This window comes from Paroedura picta, chromosome 2, assembly GCF_049243985.1.
Source record: "Paroedura picta isolate Pp20150507F chromosome 2, Ppicta_v3.0, whole genome shotgun sequence".
Classification (NCBI taxonomy): Eukaryota; Metazoa; Chordata; class Lepidosauria; order Squamata; family Gekkonidae; genus Paroedura; species Paroedura picta.
In genome coordinates this window covers 32386369-32411018 of record NC_135370.1, presented here as the reverse complement: position 1 = coordinate 32411018, position 24650 = coordinate 32386369, and the positions used below count along the sequence as shown (strand labels likewise).

Genomic DNA, 24650 nt, shown 5'->3' with positions numbered 1-24650 from the left:
AAAATCAGGACTGATCTACAAGATAGCTTTGGATTTATGTTATGTTTATAAAATCCCCAGAATCCTACGACTGGAAAGAGAATGCCGGACCAGATGCATTTTCGGTCTCATGCAACCAGACCATTTTTACGGTCTGCAAATTGTACAGCCACCACATTTCAGGCATCGGCTGTCATTTTTAATGAAACTACCTTTAAATTTTCTCAGACTACACTGCCAGATTCAACTGTAATGGGCAACCATGAAGACATGGAAACGTTTACTGCTATGGGCTACCCGAGATAAGGGTTTGGTCCCTCCAGATTGGCAAGGTAGAATGAACTAATTAAGTTGGGTGGTAATAAGCCAGCGCAATACGGCAGGCCTTCATTAAGGGCCAGTACTTTACCAGCTGCTCACGCTCTTCTCTTGTGGCAGATTCAAAACAGCATCTTTGCCTGTGACTATTTGCAATATGTCGCAGTGGGAGACGGCAAGATCTGGATTTTAGATCCCGTTTCTCAATCATTCATTTTCAGGTTGCTGTTATAAAGGATTTCCCTGCTACTTGTACAACCATGAGACCAGCCAACTCTGTGTTCCTGAACATGCTTGATCGCTAGAGCTCTGCCCTAAGTATCCGTCTTTAATTTTAGCAAGAGAAATTGATAGAACGTTTTATAATTTGGTGGCAAAAGCCAGAATGGAAGCCATTTAGTTGAAAAAGGATATATTCAGCAGAAGATCTGGACATAGAGTTTTGTTGTTTTCAGCGTTGAGGTGGCTTCACAATGTGTCACAGCAATGGAAAATAATAACATAGGTCTATGTACAGAGAAATGATGTGCTGTCGAGTTGCAGCCAAATCCTGGCAACTCCATCTACAGGGGCTTTAAGACAAGAGATGAACATATCCCAGTGCTTGGAGCTCAGAGCTTGGAACCTAAGCTGGGTTTATTTTATTTTATTTATTATTTAAATTTTATAGAATCATAGAGTTGGAAAGGACCTCATGAGTCATCTAGTCCAACCCCCTGCAGGGGGTGATGGCTATCCATCCTCTGTTTAAAAATTTCCAAAGATGGAGAACCCACCACCTCCCGAGGAAGCCTGGTCCACTGAGAAACTGGTGCGTCAGGAACTTCTTCCGGTTCTTTAGAAGGAATTTCTTTTGAATTAAATTAATAAATTAAATTCCATTTACTACTCGCCTCCCCCCGAAGGCTTGAGGCAGGTTACAACATTAATTTAAAAAAACCCTGAACAGACATAAAAACAACAGTACAATATACTCAACCCCCTCTTGGGGACAAGATGTGGTGGTAAAACACAACCCTAACCACCATCCCCCAAAAAACCATTCTAGAGGGAAGGGTGAACAGAGGGTGCTGTTGAAATTTGCTACTGCCACTCCTGGAGGGAGGGCCCTGATCTTCCTTGTCGCCCGGCCTCAACCAACGACCTGGCAGAAGAGCTCAAGTTTTGCAGGCCCTGCGGAATGTCAAAAATTCCCGCAGGGCCCTTAGCTCCTCCAGGAGCTCATTCCACCAGGTTGGGGCCAGGACCAAAAAGGCCTTGGCCCTGGTCGAGGACAGGCGCGCCTCCCTGGGGCCGAAAATGAACAATAGATTAGTGCCTGCAGAGCGTGGCCATGGTTAGTACTTAAATGGGAGACCACGAAGGAAGACTGAGATTGCTATGCAGAGGAAAGCAAAGGCAAATCGCCTCTGCTCATCTCTAGTCTTGAAAACACCATGGGCCTAGGGTCCACAAAAGTAGGGTGCGACTTGGCAGTGCGCGGTCATTATATACAGAAGATGAGAGCACCAAACATATCAACATTACTCAACGTCATTGGGTTAGATCGCACAAACTAAGCAGGAGTTGTGTTTGCACAATGGATCTGCATGGTCCCTGTGAATGCCCTGTGAAGATGCATTCTTGATGTTCAGAGAATCGTGAAAACATTGTGGGACTCAGACTAGGGAAGGCCGTATCACAAGTAGAAAATCCATTGGAGGTACATAGAATAATAGAATAATAGAGTTGGAAAGGACCTCATGGGTCATCTAGTCCCTCTGCACTATGCAGGATACTCACAACCCTATCGCTCATCCACTGTAACCTGCCACCCCCTTAAGCCTTCACAGGATCAGCCTCTCCGTCAGATCCAGCCTCTTTTTAAAAATTTCCAAAGATGGAGAACCCACCACCTCCCGAGGAAGCCTGTTCCACTGGGAAACCGCTCTAACTGCCAGGAACTTCTTCCGGTTGTTTAGACGGAATTTCTTTTGAATTAATTTCATCCCACTGGTTCTAGCCTGTCCCTCTGGGGCAAGAGGGAACAATTCTGCTCCATATGCACGCCTTGTGCACATGCAAAGGCACATCTGGATCCAACCCAATGACTTTTAAACTAGCCGGAATGTGTACGATACAATAGCTAGTAGGAGTAATAACACTTCAATTTAGAGAAATACGTTTTTCCTTCCCTTTCAAAAAAATGTTTCATGTATCAGAGTCTAAGTTTGTTTTCCACACATTTAGACCCTTTAGACCAGGGGTAGTCAGCCTGCGGTCCTCCAGATGTCATGGACTACAATTCCCATGGGCCCCTGCCAGTGTTTGCTGGCAGGGGCTCGTGGGAATTGTAGTCCATGAACATCTGGAGGACCACAGGTTGACTACTCCTGCTACAGGCGTTAAAGAAGTTTCCAGAACTGCTTCTTTCATCAGCAGTCTGTATCAACACCAAACCTAAATTGAATGTGTCCGTAACGCCATGTAAGATCAATGAATGGTACCTAACACATCTGGTTTTCAGAGCACTCCTACCCACATCCTGGAGAGCAATTTACTGCCTGTAAAAAGATGGTGTAATGGTCCACCATGTGACTTACTCCACAATAACTCTTTTGTTCTGTTTTTAGCTTCTGCAAGTTCCCACATTAGGTCAGCGGAAATAGCTGCTTTGGCAAATCAATGCTCGGGGAATGCCCAAGGAAACAGACTGGACACTTTGGACCCATGTGAAAATTCAGCCTTCTGGCCAAGGGAGGTTTGTCTCTAAGGCAGGGGTAGTCAAACTGCGGCCCTCCAGATGTCCATGGACTACAATTCCCATGAGCCCCTGCCAGCGTTTGCTGGCAGGGTCTCATAGGAATTGTACTCCATGGACATCTGGAGGGCCACAGTTTGACTGCCCCTTGCTGTAAGGTGTTCTCCTTGATCTTATGAGCAGCTCCTTTGCTAGCCACCCCAGAAGTCCAACTGGTGTTAAAAGTCTTCTGTAGACGACCTGTGGAAGTGTCCAAACTAATTTCTGTGTTAGCACATAATGTGCTCAAAGCTAGAATCTAGGTATTCTTGCACGATTTTTGGGAGGAGACATCAAACCATGAATAATCATAATGTAGAAGAAGGAAGAGTTTTTACACCCTCCTTTTCATTACCTAAAGGAGTCTCAAAGTGGCTTACATTTGCCTTCCCTTACTCTGCCTACAACAGACACCCTGTGAGGGAGGTTGGGCTGAGAGAGCCCTGATATTACTGAAGAAGATGAGGAGTTAGTTCTTATATGCCGCTTTTCTCTACCCGAAGGAGTCTCAAAGCAGCTTACAGTCTCCTTCCATTCCTCTCCCCACAACAGGTGGGGCTGAGAAAGCTTCTGACAGGACTGCTCGGTCAGAACAGCACTATCAGGACTGTGACTAGCCCAAGGTCACCCGGCTGGCTGTATGTGGAGGAGCAGGGAATCCAACCCGGCTTCCCAAATTAGAAGCCGCTGCTCTTACCCACAACACCACACTGGCTGGATACACGAAAGATGTAACTAAGCCACATTATGGTATAGTTAGAAAGGGAGGCATTTGCATTGGCCACTGACACTTAATATGAGTCAGCCGTGGAAACTGATTTCCCCACTAAGGCCATGTCCTAGAATATATAGCATAATAAGCTCCTCTGGGCATGAACAAAGTGCTGTACTTCACCACTACTGTCATGATAAAAGAGCAAGGTTTCCTGGGCAAATTGCATGGCTCCTCAGCAAGCTCAACAGTCACCCCCGCACACTTCCCCCCCCCCTCTATTTTAGAAATTAAGCACTGACTGCCATGTGGTGTTTTTACTCATTTACTGATCTGCTTTTCAGAGTCTGTTCCAAGCCCACATTGCTAGCTTCGTCTGGACTTATAAAAGGCAGTTTTAATAAGATAAACATAAATGTTAAACAATTCACATTAAGCAGCCATCTGGACCCCAATGGAAAATTTCATGTTTTAGATTTACATATCAGCATTTGCCATCTGGGTAGTCCGTTCAACATTTTATGGGAAACCCTCGGCGTGCATTGTAAAGTTTGACTATTAACTCTTATTGCTCTTTAGCAAACATATCTGCATTAGGATAAACAAAGAAGTGAGGCGGCAATCCCCATCTTTAGAGTTTTTTAATGTATATATATATATATACATACATACATACACACATACAAGAAAACCACCACACAACAAAGGCTTTTCTGTGGCCTGAATATGTTTCAGATCTCTGCCAGCTTAAACAGAGGGGAAGGCAGTTACAGTTTGTAATGAAATTTGGAGCGGAGGGAGAACAGTCTCTCAAGCAGACTGCCAGTGACCTCTCTCTGTACCCACCCCTTCCACATGCAGCGGTCAGTTTGTTAAAAGAAATGCCAAGCTTCAGGTAGTGGTAGAGATGCCGGCCTCCAGGAGGGACCTGGGAATGCCCCAGAATTACAACTCATACCCAGTCTACAGAGATCAGTTCCCCTGGAGAAAATGGATCCTTTAGAGGGTGGGCACTATACCCCTGTGCCCCATTGGGGTCTCTGTTCTTCCCTGCTCCATCCCCAAATCTCCAAGAGGTTTCCCAACCAGGATCTGGCAAACTTCCACCAAGCGTAATGGGGGTCAGCTCCTAACCACACCGAGGAAGAAGACCGTCACATAAGAAATGGCAAATTCTTGTAGCTAGTGAGCCAACGTGACGTGGTTCAGGTGCCCATCTGAATGGACAGAGAGCCGGGTTCAGGCTACCACTTAATCAGGCCACCCTGTCATTCTCTCTTAGCCTTAACGTACCTCACAGAATAGTGACGATGAAAGGGAGGATGCCCCCCATATGCAAGCCTCTTTCAGCTCCCCAGAGAAAAGGTAGGATAAATTTGTAATAAATAAAATTCCACCTTGGAGGAAGGTACGATGGACAGAAAGATGTGCCCTCGGAAACAAGCTGCCTAGCTCCATCCTCAGAAAAGAACTAACGAGCCAAGCCAGAAAGTATTTTAGAATAATTGTTTTTCATATCCTGCTTTTTCTTACCCCAAAGAGTCTCAAAGCGGCTTATAATCGCTTCCCTTCCTCTCCCGGCAACAGACACCCTGTGAGTTAGATGGGGCTGAGAGAGCCCTGACAGGACTGCTCTGTGAGAACAGTTTTATCAGGACTGTGATGAGCCCAAGGTCACCCAGCTGGTTTCATGTGTAGTAATGGGGAATCAAACCTGGCTCACCAGATTAGAAGCTGCCACTCTGAGTCACTACACTACGCTGGTTTAATTTTAATAGACTTCCCCTGAGCTGTGCTATATTTATTTGTTATTCGCTTCATTTATGCCTCGCCTCTTGCCCCAGTGGAGACCCAATGCAGTTTGCATCATTTTCTCCTCCATTTTTACTCTTACAGCTTGAAGTAAGTTAGAACATGCATGTGTGACTGGCCCAAGGTCGCCCAGAGAGCTTCCCAGTGCTCCCAACCACATGGAGGGGCCTACGCGCATGAGGGAACGCTGAGGGGCTTTGGAACATTCAGCCTGGAGAAGAGGAGGCTGAGAGAGGACATGATGGCTCTCTTTAAGTACTTGAAATATCGTCACTTAGAGGAGAGCAGGGAAAAGTTCCTGCTGGCAGCAGAGGACAGGGCCCTCAATAATCCCTTTAGAGAGCCAGCTTGGTGTAGTGGTGAGGAGCGCGGACTTCTAATCTGGCAAGCCGGGTTTGATTCCCTGCTCCTCCTCCACATATAGCCAGCTGGGTGACCTTGGGCTGGCCACAGCATTGATAAAGTTCTTCTGTCCGAGCTCTAAGATCAGGGCTCTCTCATCCTCACCTCCCTCACAGGGTGTCTGTTGTGGGGAGTGGAAAGGGAAGGGGATTGGAAACTGCTTTGAGACTCCTCCTGGTAGAGAAAAGCGGCATATAAGAACCAACTCTTCTTCTTCGTGTAGAACAGTACTGGCTAGATATTGGAGGGGGGAATCCACAGTCACAGTAGCTCAGTGGAATCAGCTGCCTAAGAGGTGGTGAGTTCCCCCTCACTAGCAGTCTTCAGGCAGTGGCTGGACAGATTCTTATCCTGGGCAGAGTCAGCACTTACTTTGTTTATTCCATTGTCAATCCTGTTGAATTCAGATCACTTTGAACTTGGATCTCCCTCTCCCCCCCCCCCCATTGAAACAGAAAAGTGTTCTGCAGGTGGTTAGAGTAGTTCAGAAGGGAGAGGGGAGCAAAGCCTCTTTCTTTCTTTTCTTGAAGGGGGGGGAGAAGCCAAGCAGGGAGCCTCTTTCTTTTCTTGGAGGGGGTGGGTGGGAGAGGATCGAAAAAGGCAGAGAAGAGAGAAAAAATCCAGGACCAACAGAAGTTGAGAGAAATTAGGGGCTTCTCCTTTAAGGCAAGTTTGTCACATGGCCACCTGTGGCCAATCACGGGTCCTCTACCACGGAGGAGAGCCCAGATTCAAAACAGCCTTTAAATATTGAGGCTTCAAGATATTGCACAATAAAGGTAGGGCCACTCTGGATCAATCCTTCTTGCTGCAGAAGGAAATTTTAAATCGCCCCGGATCCAAACGGAAATTGCATTCTGTGTGGGGGGCAGGGACTGAATAGATCTGGGGTCGGAATAAAAGCTCCGTGCAGTTTACACCCTGAATGCTGTAGGCTGATCCTGCGTTGAGCAGGGGGTTAGACTAGAAGGCCTGTATGGCCCCTTCCAACTCTATGATTCTATGCAGACATTCAGCTGCAGTTGTGCATGTTCCAGGGCAGGGCAGCAGGTAAACTTCAGTGCCCACTATGGCCATTCAGTTTGTGCAATCTGAAATGTCAAACAAGGGTGTAGTCTGCACAGGGCTGTTTACCCACTGCCAGCACGAATAAATCCCTGCTGTCTACACTGAATTTGATTTGCATTTTGATTTTGGGCACTTTAAATGTTCCTTCTGCAACAAGCATGATTAATTCGCAGTGACCCTACCTTCCCCCCATAATATCCTCGAGTGGATAAAAGCCTCAATATTTCAAAAACCAAATTAACTTGCTGCCTAGTCCCTGTGCCTCCAACGCTGTAGCAAAGCAGTCTTCCCTGATTAGCCAGGGTGTCAGTTCAAAGTCTTCCTGGTTCCCGGTTGCAAGGCTTGTCTTGAATTGATTGTGCTCCAGAAGCCCTAACTTCTCTCAGCAGAGATTTGCCTCTTGGTTTTCTCCCCTCTCCTCTGCTGTCTCCAATCCTCTCCACCACCACTCTTGTTCAAGAAAAGAAAGAGGCTTCTGCTGTGATTGCCCAACCCCACCCCCATTCTGAGCTTCCACAATTGAGTGCAGAACACTTTTCAGTTGGGGGGAGGGGTAGAGGAAGACCCGAGTTCAAATCCATCTGGATTCAGCAGGCTCCACAATGGAATAAACAAAGTCAGTGCAGAATCAGCCCAAGACACCATTCCGACAAAGGAAAGCAACTGGCCTTACACAGCAGAAGATACAACTCTACTTCCCCATGGAAGCCAAAGCCCTTAGGACAAGATCTATTTCCAATTAGAATTGAGTTACCCATGACAGCAGATGAGCACACCTTCTGCATCGTCACAGTTAGACTGCCTTAGAGGCCTGCTGGGACAGGAAGATGTTGGCTGCTCTTTCAAGAGCTTACGGTTCTCTTTCATAAGGACTCGCCTATGACTTGGTGGCCTCTCCGTTCCACTGAGCTTCCAAGTATGTTACACAACATGAATCTGGGTCAGTTATCACCACGGTGGCGAGATACGATTGCCAGGAGGTAGACATTATGAATAACATACTACCAAACCTATAGGGTTATTAATGTGGTACTAGGCCAGGTCACAATACAAACCCACTAGATAGGCAAAGATTAAGATAGGAATAAGATTCCAAGTCATTTAAGTCAATAAAATTTCAAATCATCTATCCTTGATCTGGATTCACCCAGATCTTCTGTTATTTTAGTCACCCTCCATGCAAATTTAGCCATGGCAGAGGTTAGTTCAATATTTTTTTATCTGACAGTATGATTTCGAACGTCTCAGAGTTAAGCCTAATTTGCTGGAAAGATGAAGTAAGCTTTCTTCTGATTTGATCATACAGTTGGCATTTCAAGTGATACATGTTCTTATGTTTCAATGCTCCCATCCTTAGAAGATGCATAACTGCTTCTGAATAAGTGTTTTGTTTTGTTTAATCAGCCTTCCCTGAAAGCAGATGGAAGCATATTATAGTGAAATAGCATAAATGTTCTCCTATATTTAGGGCTGATTAAACTAGATAAACAATGGCCTCAGATTACCAAACATATCTTTTCCCTCTTAATAAAACAGTAAGGGGTGTTGGGGTGGGCTCAGTCCATGATGAGGAAGGGCAACAATTGGTCCCATGGCCCTGGCTGACAAGCGGAGGGGCCAATCGGAAGGCGCGAAGCACCTTCCGATTGGCCCCTCACCAGGACAGACCAAAATTCCATCCAGCCAGGGGCAATCTGGAGAAATGGCTGCCAGTCTGCTCCTGACCACCAAAGGGAGAGGATGTCAGCAGGGCTGCCAAGGGGGGTGAGAACAGAGGCTGCGCCAGCCCTTTTCGCCCCAAGGCTGTCCTAATTGTCAAGTCCAACTGCAAATTGCCTCAGAACCCTGACAGAGCTGGCAGGAGGCTGCAGAGTGCTCCCCTCCCTTCCCTTCAGGCCTGCTGCGAAGGAGCCGCTGACAGGCCCTGATTGAGGGGAGGAGGCCTTTCCAAGAGCAACGCATGGGAGACTGAGGGCCTTCCTTTTGAGGGGGGGGGACTTTCCCCTTCTGCCAAACAGTTGCCTGACAGGGAGGCCACAGAAAAGCCCCTTCTCACTTAAAATACTGCTCTGGCCGGGGGTTAGACACAGCCAAGCCATGTGTCTTTCTTCTTTGCAACTCTCTGCAGGTTTGAGGCCACTGCACAGCGTTATTCTGCAGATGAAACTGGGTTTTTTGTCTCCTGTTTCATCTGCACAACAAACCTGTGCAGTAGGCCTCAAGTCTTTCAATTCAACAACAACCTGTGTGGGAGGCCTTAAATGTTTCTTCTTAAATGTTTTTTCTTTACCACAACCTTAAATGTTTCTTCTTTAGCACAACCCTCTCCAAAGTAGCCCTTTCTGCCTGGGGAGCTGATTTTTATACTCTGCAGGTGAGCTGTAATTCCAGGAGCTCTCCAGGCTCCACCTGTAGGTTGGCTACCCCTGGGTTGGAAATATTCCTGGAGGTTTGGAGGTGGGACTTCAAAATCATACAATGCCTCAGAGTCCAGCCTTCAAAGTGCTTCAAAATGCTTCAAAATGCTTCAAAGGAGCCATTTTTGCCTGCAGTTGGGAGGGAGTAGTGCAGGTGTGTCCCTCCTGGCCTATGGGCTATGGCCAGCCCTTACCAGCAATTGTTTGTATTCTGGGGCGCAGACAGGCAGACCAGCATCAGTCCTGTGAGTCTGGAAAGTGCACAAAGATCTAAATAAATACTTACAGCCTGAAACTGTAAATGGGGAAAGGAAGGGAAGATGCTTGGAAAATGCTTTGAGACACCTGAGGCCTGCTGGGTCACTGCGGCCCATTCCCAGTTCTCTCAGACCTCTCACAACCCCACATATCTCACAGGTTGACTATTGTGGAGAGACGAATGAAAAAGGTGTTTGTGAACCGCTTTGAGACTCCTTTGGGTAGTAAGCAATAGGGTACAAAAATCCGTTCTTCTAAGGAGCAACCATGAAAGAAGCATGCAGGCACATAACATTTTATCAACAGTGAAAAAATGGAAAAGAAGGAACAGGGTGGACACCTGTGTACTGTGACTACCCCATGTATATTAGGGCAGAGGGGCATTTTGGTGTCTGTGGCCTAATGCACACAAGAAGGAAATGACACAGAACTGGGGGGAATTGGTTGCCATGTAATCTTCCCCTAAGAAGAGTCTCCAGTCTGATTTTCCCTTCACATATCTGAAGACATGGCTCTGGAAAGCTCATCTGTAACCACTATGCCACAATTCCCAAAGGTCAGTCTTCTTCCACACTCAATGAACATTCCAAACCACAGGTTCTTGACACCCATATCTCCACACCCATGCCTTCATTTGCCACCATGCCACCACAACCTCCCACACAGCACACACATTCAACCCCATGCCCTTACAGACTGGACAACTCCTCCCCTTCCTCTTCCCACTGCCAAGCTCTAGCGCCCGTTGTATTCTTGGATACAACGGGCTTTGCCCCTAGTAAATATATAATAAATGAATGAAGGTGAGATAATGTGAAAATTTCTGGGAGGGGGTTGTTACAGAAACATGGGGAAAGAAATGAATTTGGATCAGGCTCCAAGCAAGACCTATTGGGTAGTAATGGACTGGCTATTTAAACCTACAGGGAAAATTCCTGGAGGGCTACTGGTTGCTCACAGCAAGCAGATCTGAGCCCCAGTAGCTCTGTCAGGCCAAGCTCTGCTGCGATCACTGAGCTCTGACCTAGACTGTTTCCGCACTGGAGGCTTCACGCCAGGCTGCAGGCTAGAATTTGAGCAGGGGCAGGTTGCTCCGCCTCTTCCTGCTCCTGCACAGGAGAGCATTTGGCCTGGTGCACCTCGTCCACCCTAGATTTGTGCTCCCACACAGGAGCTAGGGCAGTGAAGTTCCCAGTGCGGAAACGGTCCTAGCCTGTAGAGCCAACAACAAGACACCAGGAGACAACGTGAGCAGATAGAGTCACCTAGGTGAGCCTAAGCTGCAGAGCCCCTGCAGGGCTAGCTAGTCACAGTGCAGGAATTAGTACAGATGGCTCCTAGCTTCTCAGTCCTGTCCCCCCCCCGTCCCTCCCCCCGTGGGTAGCAAAGAGATGAACCACCAGTCCTTACAAAGACAGTCACAGATCACTGTCAAATAATGCAAGCAGCTTAAAAATAAGAGCAAAGTCTAAATGCATCAAAGCTGAAACCAGTCTGACCACAAACAGGCTTTGGCTCTCTAACACTCTCCTATCCCTCTTAGCTAAAACCAGCCCTTTAAATTCAAACTTTTACTGTTGCGAAACTCCGAAACATTCTTCAGGCTTCGAGAACCCCCGAAAGCGTTGCGATCATGGTTGGGAAGCCTAGCTGTATACATGCCCAATCGTGGGCCCCTCCCCTTCCCACCCCCTCCAGGTCGATCATCGGCCATTTTGGGGATACGTTCATATATGATCGAATCACCTGATAAATGTTTAACAAATTTTAAAATATATATAAAAATATATGAACTCCTACCCATTCTAATTTCCGCTGGAGATTTAATGACAACCAGCTACTTTAATTTCCACATCGTCTCTGTAGGATTGAACATAAGTAGACCTAGATGGAGTTCACTAGACTCCTTCAACACTTTGCCAAGGTTTCTTGGAAGGTCGCTTCGGAAGCCATGTGGCTTTACTCCCAAGACCAATTTTTAGAAATTGAACCTAAAGCTTACATAATTAGACTGAGCGCCCCATAAGACCAAACTGCTAGAGCTGCATATTGGAACCCTGCAAAGTCTTCAATATAAAAGGGATGTAAAATGCAAAGAAATATTTGACCTCCAGAGTCCTTGTAATGGTCTTTTAAAAGGCTTCCAAAACCTGCAGACCCAGCCTGGCTAGAGACAAGCACTGGCTGCATCCAGACACAAGCTTCCCTCGGGCTGACTTAGCGATTTAGTGCAGAGCGTGAAGCATGAGATTTGACGACACATCTCAGTCCTTTGGACAGTGCTGCCCATACTGGTCTTGCTAGGTTCTCAACCTTCCTAATGCCGCGACCCTTTAATACAGTTCCTCATGTTGTGGTGACCCCCAACCAGAAAATTATGCAAGGGTTCTTTCACAGGAATTAAACCGAAACTGACCAATGGCGTGAAGATCCATGGTTCATGATTGTATATAAATTTCCCCCCAGGGTTTCTCAGTTCAGCTCTACCTCTAGTCCCACCATGCTGATCTTGGTCTTTTCCGCAGCTCTAGACAGACGAACGCTCTATCTCGATCTACCGCGCAAGGCTGTTCTGTGGATGGCACCCCCTCCCCCGATCAAACTGCTTGCCCTGCCACAACTCCTGCGAAAGGGTCGTTCGACCCCCAAAGGGGTCCCGACCCCCAGGTTGAGAACCACTGTGCTAGACCGTGGTCTCCTATCTGGATAAGTGACGAACCGTGGCAAAGGTCAGGGGTGGCCAAACGGTGGCTCTCCAGATGTCCATGGACTACAATTCCCATCACCCTCTGCAAGCACTGGCAGGGGCCCATGGGAATTGTAGTCCATGGACAACTTGAGAGCCACCGTTTGGCCACCCCGGCATAGGTCCTGGTGCTGCCCTCACAAGGCTATCAGATGTCAAGCAGCCCAAACTAGCTATTCCACCAGGCCTTATGCTCAAGACCTACGGTAACATCCACCAAGAAATGCCCCAAACTGCATTTAGTTTCACAAAATGTGAAATAGTGTAATGAGGTTTTGCATACCTACAGATTGGAGTACTTAGACCAGGGATTCCCAACCAGTGGTCCATGGGAACTTCGGACGGGGTCCATGGCCTTTCCCCTAATGCCATAATGGATGCAACCACCAGCTAGGAAATTGGCTGTTTCCATTGTTCCCCCTCCCTCCCTCCTGAGGATGAATGAACTCTCTCATGGTTTTGGCATCCAGGAAGGGGTGGAGCTCACACGCCTTTTCCTGCCTTATACCACCTCCTGTCTCCCCTCTCCCCAGTCCTCCTCAAGTCCGCTTGTTATCATGGCTGGTGATGTCACTTCTCGGGGCGTGGTAGGGAGGCGTGGCCACCTGACATCACTTCTGGGGCTCCCTGAAGCCTGGAAAGTCATTTGACAGGCTCCCCTGTGATTAAAATTTTGCAACAGGCTGACTTAGAGAACACCTTCAAAGTCTGAACTATGTGCCACTAAGATTTTATCATCTAATGTATTTTTTTTCATTCTGAACTTTACATTTTATAACTGGGCAGAGTAATTACTTATCAAAACAAGCAAGAAATAAAGCTATTAGGCTGAGCAATTGAGATTTTTCTCCTCTATAATAGCCTAAGATTTCCCAGGTGCAGACCTGCATTTCTGAGCTATATAACTGGTTGGTTGCATAAGCAGTAGAAGGAGCCTGACTGTTAATCTTGCTGTGTGTTTAACTTCTTCTGTTTAAAATGTATACACTTTCCTCTGAGCAAAGTCCAACACCTTCCACACGTTTTAATCACAAGATTTGGCAGGGGAGGGGGGGAGTTATTAAAAAGCAGGGATTCTGGGCTCTCGGCAAGTATTCCAAAAGGAAAGGAATAGGTTGCTTTGGAAAGGAATGTGATAATTGGGGCCAAGGCAAAGTCTAACAGAGCTGTTAATGTATGCTCCACTTTTCATGTTGGCGGAGGTTCAAAACACACCTAGGGCAGATTAATGTTTAATATGCGCCAGTGGAGGGCTGCTCAGCCCCGTACACCAAAATGCAAACGGCATATGCACCACAAAGAACAACCAGCTCTTCCCCTTTTTGAAACTCTAAGCAAATCTGGAGCAGAGAAGTGACGCAGGAGGGCGTGGGATTTCTTCAGAACGCTGTTTTGAGTGGGGAACATGTGAAGCCACCATATATTGCATTCTGCTGCTAGGCCAGGGTCATGCATGGTAGCATCAGCTCCCGCCCAGTCGAACTTGGGGAGCCCCTCAATCAGTGGCCAGTTTAACAGCGGATACCAAGGACTGACCCAGTGAAGGAATGCACTAAGGGCAGGGGTAGCTAAACTGTGGCTCTCCAAACGGCTGGCAGGGGCTCATGGGAATTGTAGTCCATGGACACCTGGATAGCCACCGTTCGGCCACCCCTACACAAGGGGATATCTGTCTAACTATGCACCCACAAATGGATCACTCCTAATCAAATCCGCTCAAAAGTAAGCCCGGTTTTATTCACAGGGAAGCGTTCTTAAGACTGCAGCCCAGGTGCCTGCTTCACGCAGCTAGGCCAGGCTCAACAAACCCAGACATCATGATGCCTACAAATTTCATTGTGGCAACTAGCATTTCCGCCAACAGTTTTCTTTTGTGGAGGGGCTGTGGCTTACTGGAAGAGCCTCTGCTGATCTTCAGAAGGTCCCAGGTCCATCCCTTGACCTCTCCTGTTAAAAAGACCTGGCAGTGGTGATGTGAAAGACCTCCGACTGAGACCTGGAGAGCTGCTACCAGTCTGAATGGACAAAACTGAGCTTGATGGGCCAACGGGCTAATCCAGTAGAAGGCAGCTTCATATCTTCTTATAGTATCTCTTGGCCAATGGCAGAAGTAGTAACAAAGCTTACTTTTCATTTCACATCAGGATACGTTGTACGGCATGAAGTTCCCATCATTGCTACTTTATATGCCAGTTTTATACCATTTGGTTTCGGTAGACCATTTCTTGGACGATCGCTTTCTATACTGGTCCCAATATTCAATTAAGTGGAGCTATCTAAAGCTACGATGAAGGTACAAGAGACTGGGGAGAAATTAGGTTTAAAACTTAGCTTTTCACCATCTTAACAACAACCAGATCACCACCGTTATACACTTGAAGGCTTTTATCAGATCAGATATATAATAAAATTACAAGACACTGCAAAGAGATTAGGTTTTGTGGCGGAAATAATTGGAAAATTTGTCTTTAAAATACAGTGCTGGGAAGAAAACCAATTATGGCTCCTAAACTTTTGGGCTGGCTCCTAAACATGAAGGAAATTTGTCAAGGCCTTGATCTATAAATCCCACCACTCAGTCCTTCACTGGTTCTTCCTCTCCCTTCCTGCACCTGGTCCACCTCTAACTCTGGGGTGCCAGCCCCCACCTGGGGATCTCCCAATTTTACAGATCATCTCCAGGCGACAGAGATCAGTTCCCCTGGAGAAAATGGCTACTTTGGCAGGTGGACTCCATAACATTAGTCTCCATTGAGGTTCCTCCCCATACCAAACTCTGCCCACTCCTGGTTCCATCCTCAAAGTCTCCAGGTATCTCCCAACCCAGAGCTGGCTCCCTGCAGCAGATAAGGATAGAACCAAGGAAAGTAAGTGGAAAGGGCCCAGCGTGTCTGAGGGACTGCCTCTCTGACTACGTCCCACAAAGAGCATTGCACTCCGTCAGTTCCAACAGGCTGGTAGTCCCTGGCCCACGAGAAGCACACCTGGCCTAAACCAGGGCCAGGGCCTTTTTGGTCCTGGCCCCTACCTGGTGGAGTGAGCTCCAGGAAGAGACACGGACCCTGTCAGAGCTTAATTCTGCAGGGACTGTAAAACAGAGCTCTTCCACCAGGAATTTGGTCAAGGCCAGACTGCCAGGAACATCTAAGAAACTCCCCCTTGAAACACTCTTTCCTATACCATCTAGTTCTGACAACTAATGGGGGGGGGAGCAATGTAAGTAGCATTAATGTATGGGATGCCAATTTTAGAGATTTTATAGACTTTATTGATTTAACTAATCTTGATTTTAGTTTGACGTACACCACCCCGAGACAGGTGGGCTTAGAGGGACAGCGCTATAAATCCAATAATCATGAAGGAAGGAAGGAAGGAAGGAAGGAAGGAAGGAAGGAAGGAAGGAAGGAAGGAAGGAAGGAAGGAAGGAAGGAAGGAAGGAAGGAAGGCAGGCAGGCAGGCAGGCAGGCAGGCAGGCAGGCAGGCAGGCAGGCAGGCAATGGCTGCCATGAGCGTAGGAGTACCCTGCAAAGGAAGCCCAAGTGCAGCGTAGAAGAGGATTGAAAACCCCTTTTGGCTCCTAATACACTTCTAATACACTTGGCAGCCATCAGAAAAAGTGTTGGGGATCCCCACTCTAAATCATTCCACCATATAAGTGACTCTCAGTGTCATTCTACATACAATTACCAGGAAGTAATCCCTGCTGAACATAGTGGGGTTGACTTTACAGTAAGCATGCACTGACTGCTACTCTGAAGAATCATAACGCCCGTTCAGAGAAGGGAAAAATCACTCTCCTCCGGGTAATAAATTAATTCCCCCCCCCTTTCCGTCTTATCCCCCAGTCACTCAGAAGACATGATGGGAGGATATCAAAGCAAACTTGTTAAGAGCGGTCTTGTTTTTGTTTTCTGCTTTTAAGGCACACCTAGAAACAGCTTAATTACAATTTGGGTGTCCTGGGCTGCACAGATGAAATGCTCACTGTATGCATGTCCCTGCTGGTTTGAGAAGACAGAGAAAACGGAGGAGGTGAAGACTGGCTTTGTGCTACAAAGAGGCTCTGGATTTTTTTTCAGCACTTTTCCTTTTTGGATGAAACGGGAGGGGCAGTTGTCTGTCATGGTTTCCCTAAAAAAGCCCTTTTTTCCTCCATAGCGTGCAAACTTCAGGGCTAGGAGAGAAGTTTGGTGTTGTGCAATCATTTCTCTCCTCCCCCATCCCCCCAGGGCTGCTTTGCTTTGCAGTAGCCTTTCAGAGGTCAGTTCCAGAAACTAAAATATACCAGTTACCTGTAACTATTTAAAACTGACTTGTGTGTTAGATTCCCCCCCCCCAAAAAAATTTATTCAAGCTGTGAACTTTCGAGTGCATACACTCTTCCTCTGACTAAAAATGGAAGAGTGCATGCGCTCGAAAGCTCACACCTTGAATACATAATTGCTGGTCTTAAAGGTGCTACTGTACTCGGATTTTGTTGTGCTACTTCAGACCAACCTGGCTCCCCACTTGAATCTATCCATTGTAAATCTCAGCAGTATGAAGTTTGCATATGAAGTTTCTCCCTTGATGTAGAAATATAACAGCATCGGGAGACAGTATAAGAGGGGAAGTCGAATTATCTGCTTCCCTATTTGGAAAGTTGTGTAACTTTCCAAGTTCTTTTGTTTAATTTGTTTTTTAAAAACCCAGCACAGGTAACAATTATGTGGTCTGAAATATTGCTATTCCATTATTATGGACGGACGGTCGTGGTCGCGACGCAGGCGGGCGGCAGTGTGTGGGGAGGGAGGGTGGGGTAGCGGTGAGTCCTGTCGCCGTCCGAGGGCAGTCGCTGGGCGGAGGGAATGTAGTTTTCCCGGAGCCCTGCGGCGTGGGGCAAGGGTCCTCCCTGGCGGCCATCCGGCAAGGATGGCGGCTCGGGAGGACTGTAGAGTTGGCGGCGCAGCATTCGGGAGACGGGCCAAGTAGCCAATAGGGAGGTGCACAAAGCGCGGCTCCCAATTGGCCACTTGGCCCTGGATTGCCACTTTGAGAAGCGAATCAGGAGCCGGTTTGCAACTCATGATTCGCTCCTCGGAGTTTTTATCCCGGACAGGGCCCGCCCTAACTCCTCCCCAACAGCCCTTAGCCTTTTATTTAATCCGCTCCACAGGAGAGGATTAAAGATAATTTAATTTGTAACCTGCCACTCCCACGAACCAGCTTGGGGCAGCTAACAATAATATTGACCCACAAGAAAAGCCCCATAAAACGTCAAAATATATAAGATCCTGGTGGGTAGTCGTGTTGGTCTGAAGCAGCGGAACAAAATTTGAGTCCAACAAAGTTCGATTCAAGGTGCAAGCTTTTGTGGGCTCTCTCAGCCTCACCTACCTCACAGTGCATCTGCTGTGGGGAGAGGAAAGGGAAGGCGAATGTAAGCCACTTTGAGACTCCTTTGGATAGAGAAAAAGCGGCTTATAAGAACCAATTCTTCTTCTACTACACTTTTTGAGGAAGTGGGCATGCACACAAAAGCTCATACTTTGGAAAAAAATATAATATCCCATACAGCATACTGGTGGTGGCCTAAAAACCACCACCCCCTCCCTCCTCACAGAAGATACACAATGCCTTGAAGCATGAATAGGGAGTAGCACAGATCTTATTTGCTCGAACGGGACCCCAGATCTTCACAGCCCAAAGAGCTGGCGGAAGAGCTCCATCTTACGGGCCCTGTGGAACTGTGTTTCCTTGCCTCCCTGGGAGGTGAAACACACTTTCCTTCAGATCACTGACACCTAAATCCTTAAACCTGAATCATGCCCTTGCTTGTCAGGCTTATGCAACAGCAAGGCAGAGCCAGCCTACTGCCTCCTTTTGTGAGGTAACACTGCAACTTAATGCTAGGGATAGGTACACAGAAAGGAGTCCAATCGAGTTCAGTGGGGCTTATCCAAGGTAAATGTGCTAAAGGCCGTGGCTCAGAGTTGAAATTAGCACACCTAATTCTAAGCAATCGTGTGCTGACTCCGCAAAGCACACAGCGGCTGCTACCTCCCTGCAGTCATGGTGCCGAGTTTCCTTTTGTGCTCCTGGCAACTGTTCCCCGGCTATCCGATCTAGGCATCTTAAATAACAGTGCTGTGAAAGCCAGGACGGTGTCGTGGCTACAATAGGTTTTTCTCAACCAGGGTTTCCAGATGGCCCTGGAAGGGTTTCCTGAATGGGTGGGAGTTAATTCATTTTTTAGAACTTTTAAAGATTTGTTAAAACATGTATTGTATGATGAGATGACCACATATGGTCATGTTGACCCACCAAAATGGCCAATGATCGGCCTAGAGGGGGTGGTAAGGGCATGTGCATAGCTGTGCTTCCCAACCATATTCTGCACGATTGTGTCACTCCTGGGGTTTCTCAAAGCCTGAAGAACGTTTCAGGAGTTTCTCAACAGTAGAAATGCTGGTATAGTGGATCCAGTGTCAGACTAGGATTTGGGTGACCCGGGTTCAAATCCCCAGTCTGCTCCCTGGGTGACCTTGGGCTAATCACACCCTCTCCACCTGACCTACCTCATGAGGTTGTTGTGAGGATACACGGAGGAAAGAACTCTGTATGCCACCTTGGGCACCTATTGAGGAGAAAGTTGAGATATATATAAAGTATTTAAATAAGGTTGAGGTGACCAGCCACAAAGGAAGAAAGGGCTTCTGTAGCTTTGTGGAAGACGGGTCTTTGCAGCCGCTGAATCTTTGCTTGCCCTAGCAGTATATTTTTACTTCATTTATACCCCACTTTCCCCCTAACTGGAGCTCAACTTACATTATTCTCCTCTACCCTATTTTTACCCTCCTAACAGCCCTGTGAGGTAGGCTCAGCTGAGAAAGTATGACTGCCCAGCAAGCTTCCATGGTAGAGTTGGGATTCAAACCTGAATCTAGTTCAGCACTTTACTGACCACCCCACAACAGTGTACAACCGCTTCAGAAACTAGAGCCCTTTCCTCCTCTTCCATTACAGGTCCCTTACAAAAATATGTAATTCTTTAATCCACCTCCTTGTGGATGACCCAATGGAATACAAAACTTCAAGGCCTCTTCAACAACAATTGATCCGGACAACACATTTGCTTGGAGCATCCATCACAGACTCCCGATCATAAAAAGGTCATCTAAAGCTGAACATTTGGGTGCACTGGGTCATTCGCTTCTTTTTTGAAAGAGCCACATCATGTGAAATGGGGACTTCTGGATTCAGCCAAAATTAAGCGTCAAACATGCAAAGCCACTTGACGATTTTAGAGTAGCCCACCGCTGAAAATGACCCATTTTGCCACAGGCAGCCTTCTAGGAGCTACCTGCCACTTAAGCCGTTGGTTTTCCTCTACCCAGACGCACTGACTTTCCACGTGGGCAGCAAAAACAGTCTGTGATTAGCCTCTGCCTCTGCAGCACCCCATTGGCCCAGAAGCCTGGTTGAATTTCTTATTTACCTTTCTGCTTCCCACATAGCAAGAATTTGCAAGTAGAAGCAAACCAACCACGCTTACTGAGCCGTACTTACAAGTGTTTATTGAAAATGGAAACAGAATGCGAACAAGTGAAGAACTGCATGAGCAGATGGTCACAGAATTTTGGGCATACAATTTATCTTGAAGAATGGGAGCAATGGGCCCAAAAATATTAAATCAACCAAAGACCAGTTGCTGAGAGAGGGCTGGTACAAAATGTTCTACAGCTGGCACAGCACCCCAAAAATATTAAAAGGATATCACAAAAGCAGGCGGTTAAATGTTGGAGGTGCAAAAAAGCCATCCGTTCCTTTTACCACATATGGTGTTCTTGTGAAGCTATTTTTAAAAAATGGGTCAAATTCTCAGTGTTTGCAAAATTATTCAGCCCAATTTACCAAAAACAGCTAAAGAAATTATTTTACGTGACAGCAGCAGCCAGGCTAGTAGTAGCTCAGAGATGGAAACAACTGCTCTTGCCATACTCAGAAACATGGATAAATAAGTTGGGAGAATTTGTAGCATTAGCAAAGCTAACTAGTCCGTTGAGCAGAGAGATATCGGGGAATTTCTTAGAACGTTGGAAATGTTTTTTGGATTATGAGGCAACTGTGAAATCTTTTAAAGCAGGTGTCAGTCCGTTGCTGTGCTGCTTCCCAACCTAATTTATTACCGACTTTTACTTATGCAAGGCCAAGCCCTGAGAGACACCGTGAGATAAGAGTGGGGGAGACAGTGATTATGAAAGAATAGTCAGAAGGTGCAAAGGGATTTTTTTGTGCCTTGACCTCGGAGCACTCATGATGTACATCAGTGGTGTACTCGAAGCATTTTCCAAAGCTGCCAGAATTACAGTTCTTGTATTCATGGAGACCACAGCAAAATAACCTTCTTACCAAACATACCTGCAACAACAGCAGCCGCCTCGAAAACACAATCTAGAACGGCACAAAACAAGTATTGCCTCAGATACTGGCCCACATTTAGTTAGAAAAATCTATGGGAAAGATTCAGTCTTGTTTGTGTAGGGATTGACTCCAGGAATCAAGAAGAAAAAAACCTACCAGAGGTGTGCATATGGACAGTAAGCAAAAGCCTGCATGAATCCTCCTCTCACATCAAAAATAGAGCCCAATAGCACCTTTCAGACCAACAAAGATTTATTCAAGGCGTGAACTTTCGAGTGGAAGCACTCTTCCTCAGACCAAGAACTACCATCAGGTCAGTGGACTTGAATAAATCTTTGTTGGTCTTAAAGGTGCTGCTGGACTTTGTTGTGCTACTTCAGACCAACACAGTTCCCCACTTGAATCTCCCCTTACGTCAGCAGGAGATGCTCAGAGAGGAGATACCTTTCCCAAGTTTTCAGATAGCTTTGAAGATGTTTATTCCCTCCAAATCCACTTTTATCTTGATGGGTGGCACTGAGCACTAGGCATATCAATCCAACACCAAAACTCGGGTTTACATTAACAAGTCACAACTGAAAACACAGTTCATGGATTCCTTGTCAGAGACACAGCAAGCCAAGGCATATTGCAAGAAATTCCCCAGAAATGAAGCACATAGCAGCACACCTTACATAACTACCAGATACTGCTACAAGAAAACAAATTCAGGAGGCCATCCCTTGGACTTAGCAACAAGACACACATACTGTGGCACAGATTGGTTTCCTATGCCACCGAGGCAAAATGCACTTCACAACTGACAATGTATACACACTCCCACACTTTAGGAAGCAGCCCCGAGCACTCAATTATTACAGTCTCAGGGCTCTCACACATGGATCTTACTTTATCCAAGTTAGCCAAACTGGGAAACTTTTCCTTTTGCTGCTCTCCACACTTTTTATTCCTCCACAAAGCAGCCCCATCGACTGATCCCCAAGGCATTCATGCCAAACTCTATTCCCACAACCTTATTATTATTATTATTATTATTATTATTATTATTATTATTATTATTATTATTATTATTATTATTATTTAATTTTTAGACCGCCCTTCTCCAATAGGTCTCAGGGCGGTTTACAACATAAATAGTTACAACCTTGCTCAAGAAAGGGTAAGAGGAAGTCAAACCAGCCCAGCATCAAGCTTGTGCAGTGGATTATGACTCTTATGATGAAGGAGCATCTATGCTGCTCTGAACTAGATGACCCAGGCTAGCCCAAGCTTATCAGAAATTGAAAACGAAGCCCTGGATGGGAAACCACCAAGAATATCATGGGCACAGAGACAGGTAATTTATCTTTCCATCTCCTGCCTTGAAAACCACTTGGGTCACCATAAGCCAGTTGCCACAAGTTACGTGTTGTAGGCACACTACCCCCTTGAACTGTGGTTTAGGATATTTGTGGCTACCTGAACAAAATCTATCTCTCCCCACCTATCACAGGTATTAAACATTTTAAACGAAGCAGAGAATGGTCTCTCTGTTTCCCCAGATAAGAGATAGATTTTGCTTAACTGCATTTCACTCGGAACTTTGTGGCCCCTGACACTGCGGTTTGCTTTGTGTGTGCGTTTTTAAACACAGCCTGTGGTGCATGGCTTTTGACTAGGATCTGGCAGGCCCGGATTCCAACCCTTCACTCTTCCAAGGAAAAGTGGTGACCTTGGGCCACTTGTTCTTCCTTACTCTTATCAACCTCGCAAGGTTACTGCAAAGGTAAAATGGAGGAAGGGGAGAATGGTACCTAAACTCCTTGGAGGAGTAAACAAGGCACTGAATAACAGTGAACCCCCGCTTAGGAGCCTCTGAAGAAAGCAGTTAACATTTTGTTTTGTGTTCTCAACGGCCACAAGCTTCAGGCTCGTTTTGCCCCCAAGCTCATTCCACGCATGCTTGGATAATGCACTTTCAGTGTGATTTTATTTGTTTTACTTTAGGATAGTTTTATTTCTGCCGTCCTCCCTTGTGGCTCAGAGCACTTCACAACAGGCTCCATTGCTCACAATCCATTGTCACGTTGGTACAGTACAAAGAATTTGTTAGCAATTCTAAACTCATTACATTGTGAACATTGCAACATTACAAACTGTATAACATTTAAACCGTTATCTCCATGAGTGTATGAGTAACTGTTGCTTAATGAATGGCCGGACCCGCCTTGAATTCTGCCTGTTGGACTAAGGTGACCAGATTGTCCCACTTTTGGAGGGGGCCGCCTGGCAAATTGTACCTATGCTGAAATTTAAAAATATATATTACAATACTATTTTTGCGTTCTATGAACATTTTTGTTGCACCATATAGACCAAATTTTAATCAAGACCACCACCACCACCCGGGTCAATGGTGTCCCGCTTTACCAATGTTGAAATCTGGTCACCTTATGTTGGACACAATTGGGAGTACAGAGGGGGTTTCTCAGGGGACCTAATCCCCAAAAACATGGTAGAAGAGCTCTATTTTGGTGGACCTGCAGAATTACACAAGCTCTGGGAGGGCCCTGATCTCTTTTGGGAGCTCATCCCACCAAGTGGGGGCCAAGACAGAGAAAACCCTGCAGCTGGATCTTCCTGTGCAGAAAAGCGGACGACCTGCTTCTACCAACCCCCTGCCTGGAAGGGGGGGGTGATATATATTACAAATATTACAAGACTTATATAACAAATGTTTTAAATTTTAATCTCCATGCTGTTTTAAGGCTGCTACCCGCCCTGAGCGCTGTGGAAGGGTGGGATATAAATCAAATGTTATGGTGGTTGTTATTGCGTCACTGCTGCGTTTTTAATCCACCTGAGGGCTTAAGTCGGCGTTTCCTAAGGCGACAAGGCCACAGAGCGGCCCAAGAGGCGCACAACCTCCCCTCCCCCGCTCCCCGCGGCGGTGACTCAGCGCGCCTGACTCCGTGACGTCACGGAAGGCAGAACAGGACCGAGAGCGGCGCTTCGACCAGCGCCAGACGCTTTGTGGGCGGGGTCTCCCTTCCTCGCCCCGCCCCCGAGCCAAGTCCCGAAGAGAACGCGCCGCGCCGAGGGGCGTGGCTTCCCCCCTCCTTCCCTGCTGGGGAAGGGGAGAGGGCGGGGCCGCAGCCCACCTGTGCGCCTCTGTGGGCTCAGGTGAGCAGCCGGGGCCTCACCTGCGGCATCGCGACCTCCATGGCGCTGCTGGCGGCGCTCGTTCCCTGGCTCGGCGCGGCACGCAGACGGGAAAGGCTGGCTCCTGCGACCGCTCCCTTCGCCGCTCCCGGCCCCTCTGCTCCGCCGGCGGGCCGCCCTGCCGGGAAACAACTGGCCGCCTCCCCTCCCCTCCGCTGCCCCGCCTTTCCCAGTCACTGGACTCCGAGGAGGAGGAGGAAGAGGGCGGGGAGCCGGCCTGGGTTTCCCCGCTTCTGCTCCTCCCGGGCGGCGGTGCAGTCGCGAAAGCAAAGCAGAGCTGTCCCTCGCCGACTTTTCCTGCCCTGGCGAGCAAAGCAGGTCTCCTCGGCAGATTCTCGTGCTCCCCGGTGGGTGAAAGGAAAGCCGAGCTGGGAATGCCTTCGAAGCGCACTTTTTATTAGTGTCGGTTCAGGTGGGCAGCCGCCTTGGTCCGAAGCGGCAGGGGCGCCTTTAGGGGCGACAAAGTTTGACTCAAGAGGGGAGCTTTTGTGTGCGCGCACATTTCTTTGGACTAGACAATCCCTAGACTGCGTGTGTCAGGAGCGAGTGTTAAAT

General features: G+C 47.2%; 1 protein-coding gene across 1 annotated transcript in view; it reads right to left on the bottom strand.

The window, feature by feature from the left end:
- Positions 1 to 24233, bottom strand: part of NFE2L2 (NFE2 like bZIP transcription factor 2) — a 32933-nt gene extending 8700 nt beyond the window's left edge. The window contains exon 1 of the mRNA XM_077319623.1: positions 24077 to 24233. Within this exon, the coding sequence (XP_077175738.1) occupies positions 24077 to 24097 (21 nt within the window). The 5' untranslated portion in view covers positions 24098 to 24233. The remainder of the gene's footprint in view (positions 1 to 24076) is intronic.
- Between the last annotated feature and the right edge of the window lie 417 nt (positions 24234 to 24650).